The sequence below is a fragment of the Panthera onca genome, chromosome B4 (genome assembly GCF_046562875.1).
Source record: "Panthera onca isolate mPanOnc1 chromosome B4, mPanOnc1 haplotype 2, whole genome shotgun sequence".
Lineage (NCBI taxonomy): Eukaryota > Metazoa > Chordata > Mammalia > Carnivora > Felidae > Panthera > Panthera onca.
Window position 1 is genome coordinate 75,918,890 of NC_138345.1, and position 27,253 is coordinate 75,946,142.

Here is a 27,253-nt window from a genome sequence, read left to right on the forward strand (position 1 = left end):
AAGTAGTTGGAAGATTTTGTTTAGTTTGCATTTGGTCTTACTTAGGGACATTTTCAGTTCCATGAGGGGTTTTATTTCCCTCTTCAGTTTGGGTCATACTTTCCTGCATCTTTACATGTCTCATAAATTTTTGTTGAAACTAGACATTTTACATAATATATTGTAGCAACTTTGGATTCTGGTTTGTTTTTTCCTTTGAGAGTTTTTTTTGTTTTATCGTCAGGACTAAATCTGTGGAATGTTTCTTCCCAGTGTGTGGTTGGTAATATCTGCTCGGGTTGTTTTTGTTTTGTTTTGTTTTTATTTTTTTTAAGAGTGTTTTCCTGGAATCACACCTATATCCGTATGGCTTAGTGGTCAGTTAACCATTTGTCAAAGATTGTGCTAAACACATGTGAGCTAGTAGGGCTTCCACTCTGTGCCAGTAGATCTTTGTGTGTGTTGGGGAGCTCCTTTTAAAATCTGCTCAGACTTTTACTTTCCACTGAGCCCTCTCCTGTTTCTTCTTCCTGTGTTTACAGGCTCCTAGTGGGTCCTCTCTAGTCTCTCTAGTGTGTCTATGTGAGCACTTATCCTTTATAGTCTTGTTTCCAGATTTCCCTTTTAAATTCTGTCTAGTCTGCTGGCCCATTGCTTGTACCAACCAAGACAGCATCCTTCGGCCCTTTGCCACCAAGAATACACATTGTTACTGACAATGCTGATGGGCGTGGAGTTCTGTGCTTTGACTCAAATCGAGTCAGCCCTCTCTGTGAGTGAAGCTGCTAGTTTTTATGGCTTTCCCCACCTTGGTAGAACTACTTTTCCCACTGATGTGGGGGTAATGGGAACAGCCTTAGGCAGTAATGCCATGGACTCTCGCTTTTCTTACCCCAAGTTCAGTAGGTTTTCATGAATAACCACAGAGAAGGTAGCATTTGAGAAAAGATCTGAAGGAGGTGAGGAACTATTTCATGTAGATAGGTATCTAGGGATGAACATTCCTTACACAGGGAGAACCTCAAGGGCCTGAAGGTGAGAACATATCTAGGATATAAAAGGGGCAACAAAGAGGCCAGTATGGCTAGAATGGAGTACTGGAGGGAGAGAATAGTAGGAAATTATGTCAGAGAGATAAAGAGAGGATTGGGACAGGGTACTAGAGCAGATAAGACCTTTTAGGCTACTCACTTTTAGTCCTTTAAGGACTCTGATTTTTACTTTGAATGAAATGGGGAGCAGCTGGAGGGCTTTGAGCAGCAGATTTGAGACACAGTTTGTCTTAAATTTTAAAAGCAGCTAAAGTGAAATGGAAGCTGGAGAGTGGCATGATAGAAGACTCGGGATGCCAGTTAAGAGACTGTTACAGTCCTGATGATAGCAATGTAGGGGAGAAATGATTGTGGCTTAGATGAGGCTATAGCAGGAGAGGTAGTGAGAAGTGGTTCAATTCTGGTGTATTTTATTTTTAAATTTAACTATTTGAGAGAGAGATAGAGCCTGATCAGGGGAGGGGCAGAGAGAAAGGAAGAGAGAGAGAATCCCAAGCAGGCTCCATGCTATCAGCACAGAGTCCAACGTGGGGCTTGAACTCACAAACCATGAGGTCATGACTTGAGCCGAAATCAAGAGTCGGATGTTTAACTGACTGAGCACACAGGTGCTCCAATTGTGATGTATTTTAAAGGTAGAAAAGATGGGATTTCTTCTGGTAGATTGGAGGTAGAGAGTGAACAGATTCAGATCCCTTATTTCAGTGGAATTTTCTTGCATATTATCTGTAAATGCTTTTTTGTTTCCTTTATTGAGTTCTTTATTTTCTGAGTCCCTGTATTGATCCTAAGTATCCTTAGATTGGGTCATTTTAGTGCTCTAATATTCTTTTCTTTTCTTTTTTTTTAATTTTTAAATATTTATTTATTTTTGAGAGAGAGAGACAGAGACAGAGACAGAGCATGAGTGGAGGAGGGTCAGAGAGAGAGGAAGACACAAAATCTGAAGCAGGCTCCAGGCTCTGAACTGTCAGCAGAGAGCCCGACACAGGGCTCAAACTCGTGAACCATGAGATCATGACCTGCCTGAGCCGAAGTCAGATGCTTAACCAACTGAGCCACCCAGGAGCCCCTCTAACATTATTTTCTAGTTGCAATCTCTTTTTTCTTCTTAAGGCTTTGCTCCATTCCATTTTTTCTATTTTCATCTGTACTTTTGAAAGTTTTATTTAAGGAATCCCTGTAGCCAACATGGGGCTCAAACTCATGACCCTGAGATCAGGAGTAACGTGTTCTTGTGACTAAACCAGCCAGGCGCCCCGATTTTCATCTGTACTATTCTATTTCTTGCTGTTTCTGACTTTTTATTGGATCTATAATGGTGTTGTTTTGATTTTTAGTTTTTCTTTAGTTTTGCAATCTACTTTCTTTCATTCTTTTTTTTTTTTAATTTTTTTTCAATGTTTATTTATTTTTGAGAGATAGAGCATGAGCAGGGGAGGGGCAGAGAGACAGCGAGACACAGAATCCAAAGTAGGCTCCAGACTGACCCGTCAGCACAGAGCCTGATGTGGGGCTCGAACCCATGAACGGTGAAATCATGACCTGAGCCCAAGTCGGACACTTAACCGACTGAGCCACCCAGGCATCCCTCATTCTATTTTTATCATTTATTTTCTAGCTCTTATTTTATTGAATCCCATTTCTTGAAGTATTCAACTTAGTATTCAAGGGAGAATCCGCTTTTGGTTTTGGGGGGTTATATTGTTTCCCTGATTTGTTTCTTCCTCTGCTGCATGGTAATTTCCTCTCTCTTGTTATCTCTTTTGTTATAGATTTTATAGTTACTATGTTTTTTTTTTTTTTTTTTTTATCTTCTTTATGTTTTATGTGGACAGCTGTGTTCACAATTTTCATTTGTAATTACAGAGTACGGATGAAAATATCTTTGATATGTTTCCCACCTTATTTGGGACCTATCCCCACCAAACCCTGCTCATCAGCTACAGTTAGTTGTTGACTTTTGCTTTCATCCTCTTTTCTTTAGGCTGAGGACATGAGGGTAAAGAAGAGCTTGCCATTGAAGAGTTTAATCCTTTGCAGTAGATCTAAATTCTGTTCTTTCTTCTAAAATCTCATAAAATGTTTTCTCTCAGGCCCACTCTATCCAGTGGTAAATTCCATGTACTTTCACAGGCTTTGACTGATTCTCCCAATTTGACTCAATTCTCTGAAAGATAGGAAGCTCCTGAGGTTCACCCTATCTTTCCTCAAGTCCTATAGTGGTTTGTAGAGAATCTTACTCTTGGGATGTAAGTGACATGACATACTAGTTGTAGGTGTACAGTCTAATAACGCAGTATTTATATATATTGCAAATTGATCACCACAATTAGTCCAGTTAATATCTGTCACTGTACGAAAATTTTCTTCTTGTGATAAGAACTTTCAAGATCCACTCTCCTAGCTACTTTCAAATATGGAATATGGTATGAACTAGTCATCTTGCTGTATGTTACTTCCCTGTGACTTATTCATCTTTTAACTAGAAATTTGTACCTTTTGACCCCCTTCACACATTTTCCCACCCCCTCTGCCGCAGGTAACCACTAGTCTGTTCTCTGTGTCCACAGAGGCTCTTACTTTTGGTGGATTTTTTTAAACTTTACCACAGCTGTCTACTTATTCCTTCCTTCTCCTCCTTCCACATTGGAGAGTATTTCACAGAGGGTTGCTCTCATTTCCTTCTTGGGTTGCATTATGTAAAATGTTTTTCCTATCATGTGTCTTGGTGTAAGAGTTCTTTGATCCTCATCATGCTTTCTTTACCCCGAAATCTTAGGCATGTATTTTTTAAAGTTAAGTAATACAGAAGAAAATAGCATTTTGTATCTTTACAACTTATAGAAGCTTCTTGCACTATGGAATAATCCAAATTTTGATGTTTCGGTTTTAATTAAAATTGCTTTGTTCTTTCCCCATTCACCCACCCCCTTCCCCAGTTTTCTTGCAGCTGTATTTGAGCTGGGATGCCTGAAGAGAAGTTAGATAGAGGAAATCCTAGAGGCAGAAAAAGATCCTTGACTTGGGCAGGAAGAGCAGGTGATAAGAAAGGTCTTAGGGAGTGACAAGAGATAATATTTTAGTTTGTGAAGCAGAGATGAGGGTAAGATTTTTGAGATAGATACAAAAGATAAGAGTAAGACAACTTTTTTTCCTGAACTAAGGAGATGTTCTGATTCTAAGATTAAAGTTTCTTTTTCTTTAATTCCAGTATAGTTAACATACAGTGTTGTATTAGTTTAAGGTGTACAATATAGTGATTCAACAATTCCATACATCATCCAGTGCTCATGACAAGTGCGCTCCTTAATCCCCATCCCCTTTTTCACCTATCCATGCCCACCTCCCCTCTGGTAACCATCAGTTTGTTTTCTATAGTTAAGAGTCTGTTTTTTGGTTTGTCTCTTTCTCCAAGATTAAAGTTTCTCACAGACTAAAATATTGCCTTTTATGGCTACATTCTTTCTAGAGTACTATTCTTTTTTTTTTTTTTTTTTTTAAATGTTTATTTTTGAGAGAACGAGTAGAAAGTGAGCAGGGTTAAGGGTAAAGTGAGAGGGAGACAGAATCCCAAGCAGGCTCCACGATTTCAGCACAGAGCCTGACGCGGGGCTTGAACTCATGAACTGTGAGATCATGAACTGAGCTGAAACCAAGAGTCAGATGCTTTACCAACTGAGCCACCTAGGCCCTCCTAGAGTACTTTTAATAGCCAGTTTTCTTTAGAAAAAATACAAACTAAATTCTATGGATATCGGTTAGAAATTTTGTACAGATGGCTGTTACTGTAACAGTGAATGTGTTTGTGTGTTTTCCCTCCAGAATCTCCCTGGAAAAAGAGACATGAATGTCTGCGATGATATTTCCTGACAAGTTGATAGAAGAGAAGGAAAGGAGATCAACAGCTAGTGAGCAGAATTTCAGATAACCAGGATTTAGTATTTATCATCTCCAACTACAGACTTCCATTGCCTACTTTTAAATCAGAGATAACTACAGTCAGAACCCAGACAAGGCAAAAGAATATTTTTCATCTGTATTTTTTGAGATCAAAGAAATCACAATGTCTAGGAAACAAAACCAGAAGGGTAAGATTACATGTGGGCATAAATTGTTAAAAGCATAGTTGTGAAATAATGGTATATATATTTTTAAAAGGTTCTCTTAATGTGTTTTGAATGGTCATATTTTCCCTCACCCAGTGCAATACTACTGATAGGTATAACTTATCTCCTTGTCTTGACTGCAGTTAATTTTAGAAGAGTATACAACATTCACAACTTTATCTGTTGTCTCTTTAAGTATTTGTAGATATTAGAGTATAGTTTTGTGTGTTACTAGTTTGGGAATTAACTCATATAACAATTGCTTTTCTACTTTTATATTAAATTGGGATATATTTGCCGGAAAGCCAACTGCGTCTAGAAAATGCACTCTCTGGAGTGTGAACACATGTTAGGGGGCATGGTGGGAGATAACTTACTGCAGGATATTCTATATCTGATGAGTTGATTCTTTCATTGGAGACAGGAAATGAAGCAAGAGTAAGTGCTTCCAGTTTTAGATTCCTTCTTTAGCTTTCCTTCCAGGATTATTACTCTAGCTTCTTGTCTAAAGTAAAATATAAGATCCAGAGAATCAAGAAATACCAAGAATAGTTATGAGAAGGGGAAAGACAATAGAGACTCCATAAAATCACTTTTTCAACTTTTTTAGAAGAGCTGGAAAAATGCAAAGGAACAAATTTAACAATAGCACTAGAACTATTATACATAACTGGAATATATTTGTTAAAAGAATGACCGTAGCTATCCTGGCTTTTTTCCGCCTCATTCAATTTAATTTTAAATTTATTTATTTATTAAAAAAAATTTTTTTTTTACTGTTTATTTTTTATTTTTGAGACAGAGAGCATGAACAGGGGAGGGGCAGAGAGAGAGAGAGGGAGACACAGAATCTGAAACAGGCTCCAGGCTCCAAGCTGTCAGAATAGAGCCCGATGTGGGGCTCGAACCCACGAACTGTGAGATCATGACCTGAGCTGAAGTTGGACGCTTAACCGACTGAGCCATCCAGGCGCCCCAATTTTAAATTTAATGTTCTTTAATTCAAAACAAAGCTATAGATTCAAGTGTCATGTGTTGAATATGAAGGAAATGCTTTTATTTTTTAGTTTTATTTATTTTAATGTGTTTATTTATTTTTGAGAGACAGAGCAGGGGAGGGGCAGAGAGAGAGGGAGACACAGAATCCGAAGTAGGCTCCAGCTCTGAGCTGTCAGCACAGAGCCTGACATGGGGCTTGAACCTACGAACTGTGAGATTGTGACTTAAGCCGAAGTCAGATGCTTAACCAACTGACTGAGCCACCCAGGCACCCCTATGAAGGAAATGCTTTTAAACTTAATTTTGACCTGGTAGTTCAAAAACCTAATTCTAAGAAAATAATGTACCAGAGCTGCTTGTGTTTGTGAAAGCTGTAGTTTCATTGTATAGTAAATCTATATAAAGGAAATCTGAGTTCTAAGGAATGGTTAGATTACTAAAGAAACTGAACTGTTTTACGCAGTGAGATTATCCACTGAAAAGTTTTTATAATCGAAGTTTGTTTCTTCTTAATCATCATCATTCAGTTTGCTTTCTTCCTAGTTATGCTGGAAACATGGAGTATCTGTTTTCCTCCGACAAATGAGAAATACAATAGTAAAAATAGGACTCTAGACTTTAAAATAAAACAATTTCTTCTAAAAAGTTTAGCATTTAATTTTTCCTTAAAAAGTTAACTTCAGCAGATTGCTTTGACCTTGTTAAAACTAGAGTCTTTGTTTAATTCATGTCTGTCTTCTTCCAGAACTGTAAGAAAGATTCATTGCTTTTTTGTAATTGCTATCTAATTACTATAAAATGAATTTAGATTTTTGACCATATCATAGGCATTAAGTGCTAACAAATTTTGATTGAACGTAGCCTGAATTAAAACTTAGTTGGGAACAAAAGAAAGCTTATTTGTTGTTAGGACTTTCTCTGAAGTAAATCTGTATGTATAATCTATTTGAATAAAAAAAGTACAAAATATTTATATAATTTTATTTCATGTATTCATTTATATATTTAAAATTTGATTGTTGTGGGCTTTGTTAGTCCAAATAATTATACTGACTCTATAAACTTAGCTTTTAAAACATCAAAAAGAGAGCTAATATGGTAGTTTTTGTTTTCTAGTGATACTCATTTACAAAGAGTCATTTTATTTATTTATTATTTTTTAAAGTTTATTTATTCTTGGTGGGGGGAGGGACAGAGGGGGAGTAAGAGAGAGAATCCCAAGCAAGCTCTGCACTGTCAGTGCAGAGCTTGACACAGGGCTCAAACTCATGAACCGTGAGATCATGACCTGAGCTGAAATCAAGAGTCAGACACTTAACCGACTGAGCCACCCAGGCGCTCCACAAAGTGTCATTTTATAGTGAGTTATGGAAACATGGTCTATTGTGGAATGAAAACATTTTCCTTTTGTCAGTGATACATGTAAATTTCTTATTTAATGAAATATTTAGTGGAGTTAAACTTGGAATGGCTTAAATTAAATTAAGGCCAATTTCACTTACAACTATTGATTGTTCCTTTTAGCCATCCTGGCAGAAATCAGTTAGATCAGTGCTTCTCAGAGTACGGACTGATATCTCTCTGTGCATTGGAGAAATATTTAGAAATGAAGAGTGTCTAGAAACTTATGGTGATTTGACAGTCTGCAACATCCAAGCCCTTATCAAAACAGTTTTATTGAGGTATAATTTAAATACCATAAAAATCACCTTTTATAAATGTGCAATTTGATTATTTTTCAGTAAATTTATGCAGCTTTGCAGCTATCACTACAATCCTGTTGTAAAATATTTTTCTAACCCCAGAAAGTTCTTTATTACCTGCTTACAATCAGTTCTTGCTCCCAACCCCAGTTCCAGGCAAACATTGATCTACTTTGTCTCTTGAGTTTTACTTTTTCTATAGATTTCATATAAACAAATTAATACAATATAGTTTTGTGTCTGCCTTCTTTTACCTAGTGTAGTGTTTTTGAGTTTCATCAGTTGTTGACTATATCAGTAGTTTGTTCCTTTTTACTACTAAGTAATATTAAAGTTATGAAAAGGAAAAACTTTTTTCTTTTACAGTCTGCTACTCATAACACTTTTGTAACCAGATGATGGGTGTTTTTCCCACACTGACCAATTCTCTGATACTAGCAGATGTCCTACAATTCGATTAAGTTCTGGTACCACCTACCAGGAGTTAGTGTTTGATCCCACAGGTTAAGGCCTCAGTCCCACAAGATTCCCTTACTTCAGATGCCAATGGCAAGAAGGTCCCCACGTTACTCACACTTTGGTCCAACCTGGCTGCAAATGAGCAGTTTTCACGACTCCTCGGGTTCAGTAGCTCACAGAATCCAGGAAACACTTATATTCACTGGTTTATTAGATGGCAGAGGATATGATAAAAGATACAGATGAACAGCCAGATGAAAAGCCAGGTGAAGAGCTACGTAGGTGGGGCCTGGAAAGTTCCCAAACACAGGAGTTTTTCTGTCCCTGTGAAGTTGGGGTGTGCCCCTCTCCCAGCACATGGATGTGTTCCCCAAGCCAGAAGCTCCTGAAATCACCATACTTTAGGGATTTTAATGGAGGCTTTATCACCTGTGCATGATTATTAACTCTAGCTCTAGCTCTGCTTCGCTCCTGGAGTAAAGTGTGTGAGGCTGAAAGTTCCAAGCTTCTAATCATGGTTTGATCTTTCTGGTGACCAGTCCCATACCGAAGCTATTCAGGAACCTACCAAAGTTGCTTCATTAAAATAAAAGATGTCCCTGGGGCGCCTGGATGGCTCAGTCAGTTGAGCGTCCGACTCTTGGTTTTGGCTCAGGTTATGATCCCAGGGTCGTGGGATTGGGCCCTGCATTGGGCTCTGAGCCAGGTGTGGAGCCTGCTTGGGATTCTCTCTTTCATTCTCCCTCTGCCCCTCTGCCCTGGTCGCATGTGTGCTCTCCCCTTCTAAAAATAAAAAATTAAAAACAAAAAAGTAAAAAACCCAGAACAATTCTCTTTAAAAAAAATAAAATAAAAACAGAATAAAAGATGCTTCTATCACCCAGGAAATTCCAAGGAATTTAGGAGTTCTGTGTCAGGAGTTGAAGTCAAAGACCAAATATTAGAACAAAAGATGGTCCTAGCACCTTTATTGCCTAGGAAATTACAAAGGTTTTAGGAGCTCTAGCCATGAGCTGGGGATGAAGATAAAAATATTTATTTCCGATTATATCACAATATCACAGATTATATCACATTTTGTTTATCCATTCAGCCATTGATTATTCATTTGGATTATTTCTGGTTTTGGCTATTATAAATAATTATAAATTTGAACATTTTTCTCACAAGTCTTTATATAGGCATATGTTTACATTTCTCATGGAGAAGTACCTAAGAGTAAAAATGTGTAATTTTCAAAGAAAAGTGCCCAAACTGTTTTCCGAAATGGCTCATACCATTTACAGTCCCACCAAAAATATATATGGATTTCAGATGTGCCATATCCTTGCCAACACTTGGTATGGTCAGTCTTTTTTATTATAGCTATTTTACTGGGTGTGGAATGGTATCTCGTTATGGTTTTGATTTGGGTTTCCTTAGTGATTAATGATGTTGACTATCATTTCATGTGATTATTAGCTATTGTGTTATCTTTCTGGTGAAATGTCTGTTCAAATTCCTTACTCACTTTTTCGTTGAGTTGTTGGTCTTACTATTACTGTGTTGTAAGAGTTATATATTATGGATACAAGTTCTTTATCAGGTACATGATTTTTGAATATATTCTCCCAGCCTGTGGTCTTGTCTTTCTGTTTTCCTAATAATCTCTTTTAAAGAGTAAAATTTTTTTTTAATGTTTATTTCTGAGAGAGAGACAGAGAGAGAGAGAGAGAAAGAGAATGTGGGAGAGGGGCAGAGAGAGCGGGGGACAGAGGGTCCGAAGTGGGCTCCGTGCTGACAGCAGAGCCTGATGTGGGGCTTGAACTCACGAACTGTGAGATCATGACCTGAGCCAAAGTTGGTTGCTTAACCAATGGAGTCCACCCAGGTGCCCCTCTTCTGGTCTTTTTTTTTTTTTTAATGTTCATTTACTTTTTTTTTTTTTTTTTTTTGAGAGAGAGAGAGAGAGAGCTAGCCAGCGTGAGTGGGGTAGGGGCAGAGAGAGAGGGAGACACAGAATGCAAAGCAGGCTCCGGGCTCTGAGGTGTCAGCGCAGAGTCCAATGTGGGGCTCGAACTCACAAACTGTGAGATCATGATCTGACCTGAAGCTTGACGCTCAACCAACTGAGCCACTCACACGCCCCTTAGCTTTTTTTTTTTTTTTTTTTTTAAGTGGATAGTTAAGGTAATGTATTAACTCTGGATTCTTTATCTTCTTGAGGGTATTTTAAAAATAATTAGCTTGGACATAAATTGAGGCATCTACCTCTCTGCCTGTCCCATGTGTACAGTCACAAATGTATCTGCACATTTTTTTTTTTAATTCTAATTTTTATTTTTTATATTTGCTTTTTAGGGGTTGTCCCTGCATCTGCAGTGTTTATTGGTCAGCCAGTGATTTGGAATGAGGTTTTGCTAAACATCTCAAATGCATAAGCTCTGATCCTCTGCTGACTGAACCATATGGGTTGAGGAGGATGTTCAAAGTTCAGGCAGTTCTTAAGTTTGTTTTCACTTTTACCTTCCACTGGCCTCCTGGGTTTCCCTGTGCATGTGCATAGTTTCTCATTTAGCTAGGAATGTGTAAAGAGCTAATCTAGCTTTTCTGTGTTTTTTTCCAGGATTTCCCTGTTAACTATCCTACTTATTTACCACTCACTCAACCAAGACTCCGGCTTCAGGCTAACAAAGCAATGCGTTATTTTTATTCATTTCCAGCTGAGTTCTCTACTTGAGCTTGACAGAGCTGTGGAGTTTTGCCTTCCTCTCTAGTTAGCCTTCTTTGGCAGTAAAACTGCAGATTTTTATGGCCAGCCCTGCCCTGGTAAAGTCGTTGTTCTCCACAAAGCTGGAGATAGGTGAATGGGATTAGTCCTAGGCAAGAAGCATACAGACTTCATTGTTCTTACTTAAGGCTCTAGCAATTTCTCAATTTGTCATGTACCTTTGGTTGAATTCTAGGGCCCTGAAATGGTTGTTGTTGACAGTCCTGTTCAGTTTAATACTTGTGTTTTCAGGAGAGGACTTGCCAATCTCTTCACACCACTCTCAAGTGCAGTTTTATTGTTTTATAAAAGCATTGGTCCTCAAAGATTAGAGATTAACAAAATAAAAACAACAACTAGTTCTTTATCCCTGATGGTTTGAATAGCTCTAAATTAAATAGTGGCAACAGTGGGCAGGTCTTTAGACCCTAAGTGGCCTACTAGTGGCTTACTAGTTAATTAGGTAAAAAATGCTTCTGCCAAAAATCTCTTGTGGGCCTTACCCTTGGATTACTTGAACTGTGTGTTGGGCAACCAAATGTTGAAAATCATGAGCTAAATAAAAGAACTTTTGGGTAGAACCCATAGCAAATATTTGAGAACCTGTTAGGTTCATAATATGAAGTTATAGTGAGATAAATAAGCATAGTTTTTACCTTTACATCTGACTGATGTCTGAAGCCAGCACTAGATAAAAGAAAGCCAACTCTGGGGTAATCCAAGGTTGGGAGTAGGTTTAGTTCTGAATCCCACAGATTACTTATGATCCTAATTTTCTCTCTAAATAGCTTTCAGAGACTAAAGAAGGATAAGACTGAACGATTATAATAACTTGAGTGTATCTCAGAATCATTCTGGAAATTAAAAAAAATTTTTTTTGAATCACTATCTCTGGGGATGGTACATTAGACTCTTTTAAACAGTCACATTTGCTAATATTTTTCTAGACCTAAATATCATGTTTGCCTGTCCATGTGTAACTGTATTTATCAAGTTACAGTGATAAGAGCAGATTCACAAGTATTGTACTTTTTTTGTTGACTTCATTTTACACTTAACTTTGCTTCTCTCTCTTCCTCTTTTCCCACTTGTAAAACTATTCAGCTACAAAACCCCTTCACATTTGAGAGTTAAACCTCTGAAACATTAAAATAGCTGACTTGAATTTCATAGTTGATCATGCATGAACAATTAATTTCTCTATCCCAGTACTATAATATTGCTTAATTGCTTCACTACTTACAAAAAGTTTTTTTAAGGTTTGTTTATTTTTGAGAGAGAGAGAGAGAGCACGTACACACACGTGAACAGGGGAGGGGCAGAGAGAGAGACAGAGGCACAGACTCCGAAGCAGGCTCCAGGCTCTAAGTGGTCAGGACAGAGCCTGATGCAGGGCTTGAACCCACAAATCATGAGATCATGACCTGGGCCGAAGTCAAACACTTAACCAACTGAGCCACCTAGGTGCCCCGCTTTACTACTTTTTGTTTTATACAGAACTGCCTAAATGTCTCTCTCTTTCTTTCCTCTTCCCTCCCCAACTGTTTTTCATTTCACAAAACTGAAACCCTGTATCCATTAAACAATAACTCCTTACTCTCCTTATCCTAGTCCCTGGAAACCACCGTCCTACTTTCTGCTTTCTGTCTCTGTGAATTTGACTACTCTTGATAACTCATACAAATGGAATCAAATAGTATTTGTCCTTTTGTGACTGGCTTATTTCACTAAGGATAATGTCAGAGTTAATCCATGTTGTAACGTGTCAGAATTTCCTTCCTTTTTAAAGCTGAATAATATTCCATTGTATGTATGTATTATATTTTGTTTACTTATCTGTAGATGGGCACTTGGGTTGTTTCCACTTTCTGACTATTGTAAATAATGCTGCTGTGAACTTGGGTGTACAGATATCTTTTGAAATCCCTGATCTCACTTCTTTTGGGTATATAGCCAGAAGGGAATTGCTGGATTTACAGTAATTCTGTGATTTGGGGAGGAACTGCCATTTTGTTTTCTGTAGCAGATGTACCATTTTACATTCCCATCAGCGGTGCACAAGGGTTCTGGTTTACCTACATCTTCTCCAACACATGTTGTGTTCTGTCTGTCTGCTTTTTAAATAGCTTCCCTAATGGATGTGAGGACTTCCTTTTCAAGAGAAGATCTACAGGGGCACCTGCGTGGCTCAGTCATTTAAGCGACTGACTCTTGGTTTTAGCTCAGGTCATGATCTCATAGTTTTTGGGCTCAAGCCCCACATGGGGCTCTGTGCTGTCACAGTGTGGAGTCTGCTTGGGATTCTCTCCCTCTCTCTCTGCCCTCCTGCGTGCGCTTTCTCTCTCAAAATAAATAAACTCAAAAAAGAGAAAAAAGAGAAGAGGTACAAACTGCTTTTTTTTTTTTATCTTTAAATTTTTATTATTTATTTTTAACATTTTTTTTTTATGGACCACTTCATGGATTTGCATGTCTTACTTGTGTGGAGGCCACACTAATCTTCTCTGTAACATTCCAGTCTTAGTATATGTGCTGTCAATGTGAATACTACAAACTATAAAGTCATAGAATTTTTATTTATTTATTTTTTTAATTAAAACCATATTTCTGAGAGAGAGAGAGACAGAGGATTCTAAGTGGGTTCTGCACTGACAGCAGCTAATCCGATGAGGGGGTTGAACTCACGAACCATGAGATCAGGACCTGAGCCGAAGTCCGACGCTCAACCAGCTGAGCCACCCAGGTGCCCCTGAAGTCATAATAACTATCGGAACTGACTTCTTTATTCTTTGTGCCTCCTACTTCATCTGCTATACCTATAAACATTCACTGTATGCCTGTCTTCTGTTAGACTCTGAGCCTGTTGGGATAATAACTGGGTTTTATTCTTGTTTGTCTTTCCGACACCTGGCTCAGTACCTTGGTACACTATAGACTATCTAGAAACAAATTTTGTTAAAATTTTAAAAATATCTCAGATTTTTTTCTTTTTTAAATAAATTATTTCTTAAAATTTTTAATTACAAATTTTTTATTGAATTATAGTTGACACTCATTATTATGTTAGTTTTAGGTGTATAACATGGTGATTTGAAATTATACAGCTCTGTGCTCACCACAGGTGTAGCTACCATCTGTCACCCCGCAACACTGTTAACAATACTATTGTCTATATTCTCTGTGCTATACCTTTCATCCCCATGACGTATATATTTCATATCTGGAAGTAATTTATAATGTTAATTAACTACAGAACTAGGAACCTATGGTAGGCTGAATAATTCTTCTTCCCCCGTTCCCAAGATACCCATATCCTAAATGCTGTGGGTGTTACCTGTATGGATGGCCAAGACTTGGCAGATGTGATTAAAGATCTTCAGATGGAGAGCTTATCCTGGATCATCCAAGCAAGGCCTAAATGCAATCACAAGTATCCTTATAAGAGGGAGACAGAAGGAGATTTCAGATAGAAGAGAAGGCATTAGAACTATGAGGGTAGAGATTGGAGTGATATGGCCATAAGCCAAGGAATGCCTATATACCCACCAGCAGTTGGAAAAGGCAAGGAACAGATTCTTCTCTAGAGCCTTCAGAGGAGTGTGGCCTTGCCGTTACTTTGATTTCAGTCCAGTGAAACTGATTTTGGACTTGTGGGCTTCAGAACTATGAAAGAGTAAATTTCCATTGTTTGAGCCACCAAGTTTGTGGTAATTTGTTATAGCAGCCATGGGAAACTAATACAGAACTGAAGCACGTCTTTGGGTCTTTTAGTTCATTGGGTTCAACCACAGTTCTTTTCTTTTTTTTTAATTTATTTTTTTTTAAACTTTTTTTCTTTAATGTTTATTTTTGAGAGAGAGAGAGAGAGTACAAGCAGGGGAGGAGCAGAGAGAGAGAGGGAGAGACAGAATCTGAAGCAGGCTCCAGGCTTTCAGCACTGAGTCTGACGCAGGGCTCGAGCTCACGAACTGTGAGATCATGACCGGAGCCAAAGGTGAATGCCTAACTGACTGAGCCACCCAGGCGCCCCAACACAGTTCTTTTTGTTGAAAGTCATTTACTCACTCTTAATATACTTTTGTAATGTCATCTCTTTTTAGAAATTCAATAAAGAGGACATTTTATTTTAGGCTCTAGCTGACTGTTCTACAAAAGGTATCTGGAAATAATTGGCCATGTATTTCTTTTTCCCTTCCTTTTAGGAGTAAAATATCTAATATATCTAAAATATCTAATAATAAGGTGGGAAAGAAGTAAGTAAATGTGGTTTGTCTTTCTACCCTCGGCAATTAAAAAAATAGGTTATTCTTAGAATCAATTTAAGTTTTTTCTTACACTTCTCATTTATATGCTTCCTACAAAAAAAAAAATCTTCCCAAGTTTTTCTAATGTATCATTTTCAAAATTAGTCCAAGAGAGTTGGTTTGGTGCATGCAAGAATCCATTAGACCAAAGACAGGGAAGATAAACATTTTGAAGGGAGAGTAACAGGCAATTACCTGAGTGATGCAAAGAGGATAGAGCAGTTGAGAAGCCAATGGTGACAAACTCCTGGAGCCAAGAGGACAGTGATTGATGTTAAGGGCCTTCTGGATTGTAAGCGGGGACTTGTGACCCCCCACCCTTTGCTCTGGCATAGGACCCCAAGAGACTGAGTCCTTGTAGTAGTAAAAATGAGTGGAAATAGACTCACCTTTGTAGGAATTGCAACTTAGTTTCAAATTATTTCAGTACCTGAAATTGGTTTGAGGTAACTGGGTGCCTTGGTACAAAGCAAACAGATCCTCTCTGGAAATCGTCACAGATTATTTTCACTATCAGGTTTTTAAATAGATTATTTAGTACACACACAAAAAAAATAGTTAGAACATAAGAGGATGAAACAATAAATATGGAATAAGAAACATTAGACAATAGAATAAATTCACAGGAGATCCAAATATTGTAGTTACCAGATTTAAAATAACTATTCTTGGGGAGCCTGGGTGGCCCAGTTGGTTGAGCATCTGACCTTGATTTTGGCTCAAGTGATGATCCCAGGGTGGTGAGATAGAGCGCTGTGTTGGGCTACACACTAGTGTGGAGTCTGCTTAAGATATTCTCTCTCCCTCTCCCTCTCCCTCTCCCTCTCCCTCTCCCTCTCCCTCTCCCTCCCCCTCCCCCTCCCCCTCCCTTCTTCCCTCTCCCCCACTTGTGCTCACTCTCTCTTTCTAAAATAAACAAAATAACTGTTCTTAAAAAAAAATTCTTAAAATGTTCAAGGAAATAAAGACAACTTGGAGAAGTTCAGCAGCCAGCTGGAAAACTATTTTGTAATGCATATTTTAGAGCTGGGAAATGTAGTAATTGAAACTAAGAACTCAATGTATGGTTTTAAAAACAGATTGATAGTATCTGAGAAGAGTCAGTGAATTGCAGGATAAGTTAGAAGGAACTAAATGATATGGAAATTCAAAAGATTAGGAAATACAGAAGAGGAAGTAAAAAACATAGAGGCTACAGGGATAGGTATGCCATACGTGTAATGGGAACCCCAGAAGGAAGAGAATAATGTAGAGTATTTGAGGAGATATTGTTGATAACGTTCCAAAATTCATGAAAACCATCAAGCCACAGATTCAAGAAGTGCTAGAAATCACTAGCAGAATAAATATAATAAAGAAATCCACCTAGGAACATCATAATAAAATTTTGAGGGAGCAAAGACAGAGAATCTTAAAAGCAGCTAGAGAAAAACTATGCAATTTTGAGAGGATCACAGTCAGACCTAGAGCTAACTTCTCAACAGAAAGAAGTCAGGAGAGTGGGATGATATCTTTAAAGGTCTGAATAAAAATAACGGCCAGTCTGCAACTCTACACACCTCATATACAGTGAAAATATCCTTCTAGAATAAAGTGGAAATAAACAGTTTTAAAAAGCAACAAAACAAACGAACAAAACCAAAAGTCCTCACCCCACTGAAAAAAATGTAAAGGTACTCTGAGATAGAAGACCAATTGGAAAGTTGGAGATGCAAGAAGGCATGAATAGCAATGCAGACCACAAATACATGGTCAAGTCTGAATATTGATGTATGAACGACTAAGAATGTTTTATTAGGATTTAAAAATACATAGAGAATTAGCATGCATAGTAGCCATGGCCTATAAATTGGGAGGAGCATAAGCTCCCTTGCTTTTTCAAAGAAGAGGGTAAAACTGCCAATTAGTGTTAGAATTTTGCAAGTCAAAAATTGATGTTATAATCTCCAGGGAAGCTATTAAATTAAAATAGTCACTACATACTGCAATATGGATGAACCTTAAAAACATGGAGTGTCTGGGTGGCTTAGTCAGTTAAGCAGCCAATTCCTGATTTTGACTCAGGTCATGATCTCATGGTTGGGAGATCGAGCCCTGAATCTGCCTCAGTGTTGAGAGCCTGCTTGGGATTCTCTTTCTCCCTCTCTGTCTCTCCCCCATTCACACTCTCTCTCTCTCTTTCAAAATAAACTTTAAAATAAAAGGACATTATGCTAAGTGAAATAAGCTAGTCATAAAAATGTAAATACTACATGATTCCACTTATAGAAGGTATCGTCAGTAGTCAAAGTCACAGAAACAGTAGAATGGTAGTTATTAGGAGTTGGGGTTATGGGGAATTAAGGGACATGGGGAGTTGTTATTTAATAGATACAGAGTTTTAATTTTGTAAGGTGAAAAAGTTCTAGAGATTAGTTGTACAATAATGTGAATATACTTAACACTACTGAACTGTATACACTAAGAAATGGTTAAGAAAGAACATGTAAGTTTTATGCTATGCCTTTTTTTTTTACCAGAATAAAAAAAAGAATTAGAGACTAACAAAAGAAAACTGTTCTGAATGTTTATGTATTAATATTCAGCCAATGTAGACTTTAAAGCAAAAAAGCATGATTAGAGATAAAGGAGGGACACTTCATAATGATAAAGCATTTGATTTAACAGAAAAAATAATTCTAATAGGTTTTAAAAAAATTGACAGAATTAAAAGGAGAAATACACAATTATAGTAGGATATTTTAACACAGATTTCTTAGTAAATGACAAAACAATCAGGTGAGGGATTAATAAGGATATAAAATATTTGCTATAACTAGCACATGTGACATAATTATCATAATTAGAACAAATTATATCCAACAGATTAGTATATATATGTTTATTATTTTATAAGTGCATTTAGAACATTTTCAAAAATTCTACTGGCCACATACTGGCCATAAAGCAAATTGCCACAATTTTTAGAGAAAATCATACAGCTTGTTTTTTTACTACAGTGCATTTAAGCTAGTCATCCAAAAGTTAGAAAATCTTCAAATATTTGAGTATTAAGAAATATACTCCTAAATAACGGATCAAAAAAGAAATCAAAATGAAATTAGAAACTACTTTAAACAGAGCAATAATAGAAATTTGTATACAAAAACCTGTAACATGCAGCTAAAATAGTGGTTAGAGGGAATTTTAATTTTTTTTAGCTTTAAATGTATATATTAGAAAGGAAGATAGGCTACAAATCAGTGAGCTAAGTTCTAAGGAAGTTAGAAAAAGAACAGAAAATTAAATCCCCTCCAAAATGTAGAAGAAACTAAATAAAATGATCCATGAATAATGGGATTCCAGTATTTATGATATTTGTCCCTTTTTCCTGCTTTGTTGTAGTTATTAGACCTCCAGTTGTCTAGAAGTAATGAAGCAGAAGAGTTAACTATGTGAGGTGATGAATGTGTTAATTGTTTTGATCTTGGTCACTATTCCAACAGTACACATGTATATCAGCTCATCATGTTGTATACTTTATATATAATCATATTTGTCAATTATTTCTCCGTGAGGTTGGAAGGAAAAAAAGTAACAAAGCAAGCATTTTTGTTTTGTTTTCTGGTCTCAAAGGAAAAGGTCTTAGTATTCACCATTATGTTGATGATTGCTCTATGTTTTTTGTAGATACCCTATGTAGAAAGCCCACAAGAGCTTAAACTACTAGAATTAATGATTTGAACAGTGTTGCTGGGTATAAAATCATTCCACAAAAATCAATCACACCTGTTTATACCAGCAATAAATCATTAGAAAGTGAAATTTAAAAACAGATGCCATTACACTTGTACCAAAAGTGTAACATGGAAATAAATTCAATAAAGGATGTATAAGAACACTATTAAAAAATGATAAAGCATTGGGGCACCTGGGTGGCTCAGTCAGTTAAGTGTCCGACTTTGGCTCAGGTCATGATCTCACGGTTTGTGGGTTTGAGCCCTGCGCCAGGTTCTGTGCTGACAGCTCAGAGCCTGGAGCCTGCTTTGGATTCTGTGTTTCCCTCTCCCTCTGTCCCTCCCCTGCTTGCATTCTCTCTCTCTCTCTCTAAAATAAACATTTTTAGAAAATGATAAAGCATCATTGGAAGAAATGAAAGAACACTTAAATAGAAGGGTATACCATGTTTATGGATTGGAAGCCTCAATATTTTGAAGATAACTGTCCTTCAAAATGGATTCATAGATTTAATGCAATCCTTATAAAGGCCCCAACATTATTTTCATTGAGTTTACTTTTTTTTCTTAATCTCTATATACAGTGTGGAGCTTGAACTCACAACCCCAAGATCAAGAGTTGGATGCTCTTCCAACTGAACCAGCCAGATGCCCCTCCCCCAACATTATTTTTTATGCAGCTTGACAAAGTGATTCTGAAATTTATATGATAATACAAAGGGCCAAGAATAGCTGAAGAATTCTTAACAACAAAGTCAGAGAACTCACTGAATCCAATTAAGACTTACTGTAAAGCTACAGTAATTAACACAGTATGGTTTTCAGAGTACAGATCTTTTACCTCTTTAGTTAGGTTTATTCCTAGATATCTTTTTTGTGTGTGTGTGCGATTGTAAATGGGATTAATTCCTTGATTTCTTTTTTCTGCTCCTTCATTATTGGTGTTTAGAAATGAACAGATATCTGCGTGTTGATTTTATATCCTGCAGCTTTGCTGGGTTCATGTATTAGTTGTAACGATTTTTTGGTGGAGTCTTTTGGGTTTTCTACATAGAGTATCATGTCATCTGCAAATAGTGAAAGTTTGATTTCTTCCTTGCCAATTCGTATGCCCTTTATTTCTTTTTGTTGTCTGATTGTTGAGGCTAAGACTTCAGTACTGTTAAATAGTAATGGTGAGAGTGGGCATCCTTATCTTGTTCCTCACTGTAGGGAAAGGCCCTTAGTTTTTCTCCATTGAGGATGATATTAGCTGTGGGCCTTTCTTATATGGCCTTTATGATGTTGAGTTATGTCCCATATATCCCTACTTTGTTGAGAGTTTTTATCAAGAATGGATGCTGTATTTTGCCACATGTTTTTACTGCATCTTTTGACAGGATCATACGATTCTTACCCATTTTTTAAATTTATGTGGTGTATCATGTTGATTGATTTGTGGATATTGAACCAGCCCTGCAGCCCAGGAATAAATCCCACTTGATCATGGTGAATAATTCTTTTAATGTACTGTTGAATTTGATTTGTTAGTATCTTGTTGAGAATTTTTACATACAGGTTTATCAGGGAATATTGGCCTGTAATTCTCCTTTTTAGTGGGGTCTTTGTCTGGTTTTGGAATCAAGGTAACACTGGCCTCATGGAATGCATTTGGAAGTTTTCCTTACACTTCTAGTTTTTTGGAACAGTTTGAGAAGAATAGATATTAACTCTTCTTTAAATGTCTGGTAGAATTCCCTTGGGAAGCCATCCGGCCCAAGATTCTTGTTTGTTGGGAGATTTTTAATTACTGATTCAATTTCTTTGCTGGTCTTAGGTCTGTTCAACTTTTCTCTTTCTTCTTGTTTCAGTTTTGGTAGTGTGTGAGTTTCTAGGAATTTGTCTAGTTCTTAAAATGTTTGTTTATTTTTGAGAGAGAGAGAGAGAGAGAGAGAGAGAGAGAGAGAGAGAGAGAGACTGTGCGCAAGTAGGATGGGGCAGAGAGAGAGGGAGACACAGAATCCTAAGCAGGCTACAGGCTTTGAGCTGTCAGTATAGAGCCCAGCACAGGCTTGAACCTTAAGAACTGTGAGATCATGACCTCAGCTGAAGTCGGAAGGTTCCCCCGAGCACTGGGTATTGTATGTAAGTGATGAATCACTGAATTCTACTCCTGAAACCAATATTGCACTGTATGTTAACTAACTAAAATTTGAAATAAAAAAAAAAAGACAATATGGTATTACCAGTAAGATGGAAATATGGACAAATGAAACAGAGAGCCCAGAAACAGAGCTATTCATATATGGAGATTTTATTTGAAAAGTAGTACTGTAGGCATTGAGGAAAAGATGATCTTGTTTCAGTTAGATCTGAGACATTTGGAAATCCATATGGAAAAAATACAACTCTGTTCCTTACTTACTTCATGCCTGTAAATCAATTCCAGGGTTTAGATTATAGATCTAAATGTGAAAGGTAAAACAATAAAGCTTATAAATGTAATTTAGAAGAGTATCTTCATGGGCTCAGAAAAGGAAGGACTCTTTCCTTTTTAAACTTTTTTCCTCAATAGTGTTTTTTAAATGTTTTAATAGATTATGTGTTTTAGAGAAGGTTTAGGTTTACAGCAAAGTTAGCAGAAGGTACAGATTTCCCCTATACCTCCTACCCCCACACATACCCTCCCCCATTATCCATATCCTCCACCATAGTGACACATATGTTACAATTGGTAAACTTACATAGACACATCATTGTCACCTAAAGTCTGTAGTTTACATTAGGATTCTCTCTTGGTGTAGTATATTCTTTGGATTTGGACAAATGAATAATGACCTGTATCCACTATTACAGGGTCATATAGAGTAGTTTCACTGCTCTAAAAATCCTGTGTGCTCTGCTTTTTAATCTTTCATTCCACTTAACCCCTGACAACTACTGATCCTTTTACTGTCACTCTAGTTTTGCCTTTTCCAGAATGTCATATAGCTGTAATCATACAGGATGTAGCCTTTTCACATTGACTTATTTCACTTAGTAATATGCATTTAAGGTTGTTTCATGTCTTTTCATGACTTGTTAGCTAATTTCTTTTTAGCACTGAATAATATTCTTTTGTCTGAATCTATCATAGTTTATCCATTCACCATCATAGTTTATCCAAGGACCTCTTGGAATTTTGGGCAATTTTGAATAGAGTTGCTATAAACATCCATATACAGGTTTTTATGTGGGCATGTTTTCAGCTCCTTTGAGTAAATACCAAAAAGATTGATTGCTGGATTGCATGGTAAGTTTTTAAAGAAACTGCCAAACTGTTTTCCAAAGTGCCTGTACCATTTTGCATTTTTACCAGCAATGAATGGGAGTTCCTGTTGTTCCACATCCTTGCCAGCATTTAGTGTTGTCGGTGTTCTGGATTTGGACCATTCTAAGAGATGTGTAGTGGCATCTTGTTTTAATCTATATTTCCTTCATGACCTGTGATGAGGAGCATCTTTGCCATCTGGCTTGTTTGCCATCTGTATATCTTCTTTGGTGAGGTGTCTCTTAAGGCCTTGGCCCATGTTTAAATTGTATTGTTTCTTATTGTTGAGTTTTAAGAGTTCTTTGTATATTTTGAGTAACAACACTTTATCAGATGTCTTCTGCAAATATTTTCTCCCAGTCTGTGGCTTGTCTTTTCATTCTCTTGACAATGTCTTCTGCAGATCAGAAAGTTTTAATTTTAATGAAGTCCAGCTTATCAATTATTCCTTTCATGGATTGTGCCTTTGGTGTTGCATCTAAAAAGTCACTGCAAAACCCAAGGTTATCTAGACTTTCTCTTATATTATCTTCTAGTTTTATAGTTTTTATAATATTACAGTTTACACTTAGGTCTGTGATCCATTTGGTGTTAATATTTGTAAATAAAGTGTGTCTAGATTTTTTTTTTTTTTTTTTTGCATGTGGATGTCTGGTTGTTCTAGCACCATGTTGAAAAGACTTCCTTAAGGTCCAGTGTATTGCCTTTGCTCCCTTGTCAAAAATCTATGTTGGTCTATTTCTGGCTCTCTATATTCTGTTCCATTGTTTGTTTGTTTGTTTGTCTGTTTTCTTTCACCAATACTATACTGCTTTGATTACTGTAGCTTTGTTTTTTTAATGTTTATTTTTGAGAGAGAGCATGAGTGGGGGAGGGGCAGAAAGAGAGGGGGACAGAAGATCCCAAGCAGCCTCTGTACTGACAGCAGAGAGCCCGATTTGGGGTTCAGACTCACAAACCATGAGATCATGACCTGAGCTGAAGTCAGACACTTAACTGACTGAGCCACCCAGGCTCCCTGATTATTGTAGCTTTATAATATGTTTTGAATTTATGTAGTGTCATATCTTCAGCATTATTCTCCTTCAATGTTGTGTTGGCTATTCTGTGTCTTTTGCCTCTCCATATAAACTTTAGAATCATTTTATCAATATCCACAAAATAAATTGCTGGCATTTTGATTGGGATTGTATATAATCTATAGACCAAGTTGGAATGAACTGACATCTTGTCAATGTTGAGTCTTCCTATCTACAAAGATAGAATAGCTCTCCTTTTATTTAGTTCTTTCTTTTTTTTCCTCAGGATTTTATTGTTTTCCTCATATATGTCTTATGCATACTTTGTTAGTTTTATATGTAAGTATTTTACTTTGGGGGGTGGTAACATAAATGGTATTGTGTTTTTAATTTCACATTCAAAAAACTTGTTTATTGCTTTTATATGAGAAAGAAGTTGACTTTTGTATATTGACCTTGTATCCTGCAACCTTGCTATAATCACTTAAAAGTTCCAGGACTTTTTAATAACATTTATTTTCTTTTAATTTGTTTTTGAAATTTTTAAGCTTATAAAAGTAGACTAATACAGTGAACTCCCAAATACTCATGACTCAGGTACAGTAATTAACACATGGCCAATCTTTTTTGTCTGTACTTCCACCCACCCTCAGTGGATTTTTTTTAATGTTTATTTATTTTTGGGAGACAGAGTGCAAGCGGGGGAGGGGCAGATAGAGAGGGAGACACAGAATCCGAAGCAGGCTCCAGGCTCTGAGCTGTCAGCACAGAGCCTGAAGTGGGGCCCGAACCCACAAAGCGTGGGATCATGAGCTGGGTTGAAGTTGGACCCCCAACCAAGTGAGCCACCCAGATGCCCCCTCAGTGGATTATTTTGAAGCAAGTCTCAAACATTATCTCAGGGAAAGAGTTTTTAAATAGACCTGAAAAGCACTAATTATAACTGGCATAAAAACAGACACATAAATCATTGAAACAGAATAGAGAACCCAGAAATGGACCCACAAATGTATGGCCAACTAATCTTTGACAGAGCAGAAAAGAATATCCAATACTGGAAAAAAATAACAGTCTTATCAGCAAATGGTGTTGGGAAAACTGGACGGCAACATGCAGAAGAATGAACCTGGACCACTTTCTTCCTCCATACACAAAAATAAAATGGATGAAAGACCTAAAGGTAAGACAGGAAACTATCAAAATCCTACAGGAGAAAAGAGACAACAACCTCTATGACCTCGGCTGCAGCAACTTCTTACTAGACATGTCTCCAGAGACAAGAGAAACAAAAGCAAAAATGAAGTATTAAGACCTCACCAAGGTAAAAAGCTTCTGCACAGCGAAGGAAACAATCAACCAAACTAAAAGGCAACTGATGGAATGAGAGAAGATATTTGCAAATGACATATCAAATAAAGGGTTAGTATACAAAATCTGTAAAGAACTTATCAAACTCAGCAGCCAAAAAACAATCCAGTGAAGAAATGGGCAAAAAACATGAACAGACACTTTTCCAAAGACGACATCCAGATGGCTAACACCCATGAAAAACTGCTTAACATCACTCATCATCAGGGAGATACAAATCAAAACCACAATGAACGAGATGCCACCTCACACATGTCAGAGTTGCTAAAACGAACAACTCAGGAAACAACAGATGTTGACGAGGATGCAGAGAAAGGGGAACCTTTTTGCCCTGTGGGTGGGAATGCAAACTGGTGCTGCCACTCTAGGAAACAGTATGGAGGTTCCTCAAAAAAATTAGATAGAGCTACCCTGTGACCCAGCAATTGCACCACTAGGTATTTATCCAAAGGATACAAAAATACAGATTTGAAGAGGCACATGCATCCCATTGTTTATAGCAGCACTTTCAACAATAGCCAAATTATGGAAAGAGCCCCAGATGTATATCGACTGATGAATGGATAAAGATTTGGTATAAATATACAATGGAATATTACTCAGTGATCAAAGAGAATGAAATCTTGCCATTTGCAACAATGTGGATAGAGCTAGAATGTATTATGCTAAGTTAAATAAATCAGTAAGAGAAAGATATCATATGATTTCAATCATATGTGGAATTTAAGAAACAAAACAGATGAGGGGCACCGGGGTAGCTCAGTCAGTTAAGCGTCCGACTTTGGCTCAGGTCATGATCTCATTGTTTATGAGTTCAAGCCCCACATAAGGCTCTGTTGGACAGCCTAGAGCCTGCTTCAGATTCCACGTCTCCCTCTCACTTTGCCCCTTCCCTGCTTGCATTCTGTGTGTATCCCACTCTCTCTCAAAAATAAACATTAAAAAAGAAAAAAGAAACAAAATAGATGAACATAAAGGAAGGAAAGGAAGAATAAGATAAAAAGAGAGAGGGAGGCAAACCATAAGAGACTCTTACATACAGAGAATAAACAGGGTTGTTGGAAGGATGTTGGTGGAGGAATGGGCTAACTGGGTACTAAGGAGGGCATTTGTTGGGATGAGCACTGGGTGTTATATATAAGGGATGAATCACTAAATTCTCCTGAAATCAGAAAAATAAAAATAAATAAATGAGTGGCGCCTGGGTGGCTCAGTCGGTTAAGCGTCCGACTTCGGCTCAGGTCATGATCTTGTGGTCCGTGGGTTCGAGCCCCAAGTCAGGCTCTGTGCTGACAGCTCAGAGCCTGGAGCCTGTTTCAGATTCTGTGTCTCCCTCTTTCTCTGACCCTCCCCTGTTCATGCTGTCTCTCTCTCTCTGTCTCAAAAATAAATGTTAAAAAATTTTTTAAAAATAAATAAATCAATGAAACAATCATAAAGGGAAAGAATGTCAATGCATTATTACATTAAAATTAAGAACTATTCATTGAAAGGGGCATTTAGGAGAGCTAACAGGCAAGACACAGAATGGGAGAAGAAATTTGTATCATGTTTAAATCATTTAAACATGATACAGAGAAAAAGACCATTCTTCCTCCAAATACAGGGCATTAGTAGGCATTGTCAGGAGAGAGAATAACAAAATGGCTAATAACATATGTGAGGGCACTCATTCTTTTTAGAAATAAGTGAGGGGCACCTGGGTGGCTCAGTTGGTTAAGCATCTGACTTCAGCTCAGGTCATGATCTCATGATCTCATGATCTCATGGTTTGTGGGTTCAGGCACTGCATCAGGCTCTGCGCTGTCAGCACAGAGCCTGCCTTGGATCCCCTGTCCCCTCTCTTCCCCTCCCCTGCTCGCCCTATCTCCCTCCTTCCCTCCTTCCCCCCCCCCATCTCTTTCTCCTGTCAAAAATAAATAAACATTAAAAAATATTAAAAACAAAAAAAGATGGGGTGCCTGGGTGTCTCAGTCAGTTAAGTGTCTGACTTCAGCTCAGGTCATGATCTCACAGTTTGTGAGTTCGAGCCCCGCATCGGGCTCTGTGCTGACCGCATGGAGTCCGGAACCTGCCTCAGATTCTGTGTCTCCCTCTCTTTCTCTGCTCCTCCCCCACTCGTACTTTGTCTCTCTCTCAAAAATAAATAAACATAAAAGAAATAAAAATAAAGTAAAAAGAAATGAAATGAAAATTGAAACAAGATACTACTTCTCTTTGTACTGGAATGGCTACAATTAAAAAAAAGATTAACAATACCAAGAATGTGAGTCTGTGGAGTAATAGAAACTTTCAAAAACTGCTAGTGGAAGTTTAAATTGGTACAGCTACTTTGAGAAGCTGTTTGACATATATACTAGAATTGAAGATGTGCATACCTTATGACTTAGTTCTGTTTTTGAGTATTCAACAGCAGTTCATTCCCAGGTCCCCAGGAGGTTTGTACAAGAATATTCAAAACAGCATTATTTGTATTCGCCAAAAACTAGCAGCAAGCCAATTGTCTA

General features: G+C 37.4%; 1 protein-coding gene and 1 non-coding gene across 4 annotated transcripts in view; one reads left to right on the forward strand and one right to left on the reverse strand.

Annotated features, from left to right (window-relative positions):
* SPATS2 (spermatogenesis associated serine rich 2) overlaps positions 1–27,253 on the forward strand; it is a 139,516-nt gene that overhangs the window by 57,755 nt on the left and 54,508 nt on the right. For all 3 annotated transcript variants that reach the window (XM_060657728.3, XM_060657730.3, XM_060657729.3), the window contains one exon: positions 4,857–5,122. In XM_060657728.3, the coding sequence (XP_060513711.1) occupies positions 5,098–5,122 (25 nt within the window). In that variant the 5' untranslated portion in view covers positions 4,857–5,097. The remainder of the gene's footprint in view (positions 1–4,856; positions 5,123–27,253) is intronic.
* Positions 13,492–13,598, reverse strand: LOC132660471 (U6 spliceosomal RNA). The gene has a single exon (XR_009601814.1). It is a non-coding gene; the product is annotated as a U6 spliceosomal RNA (small nuclear RNA).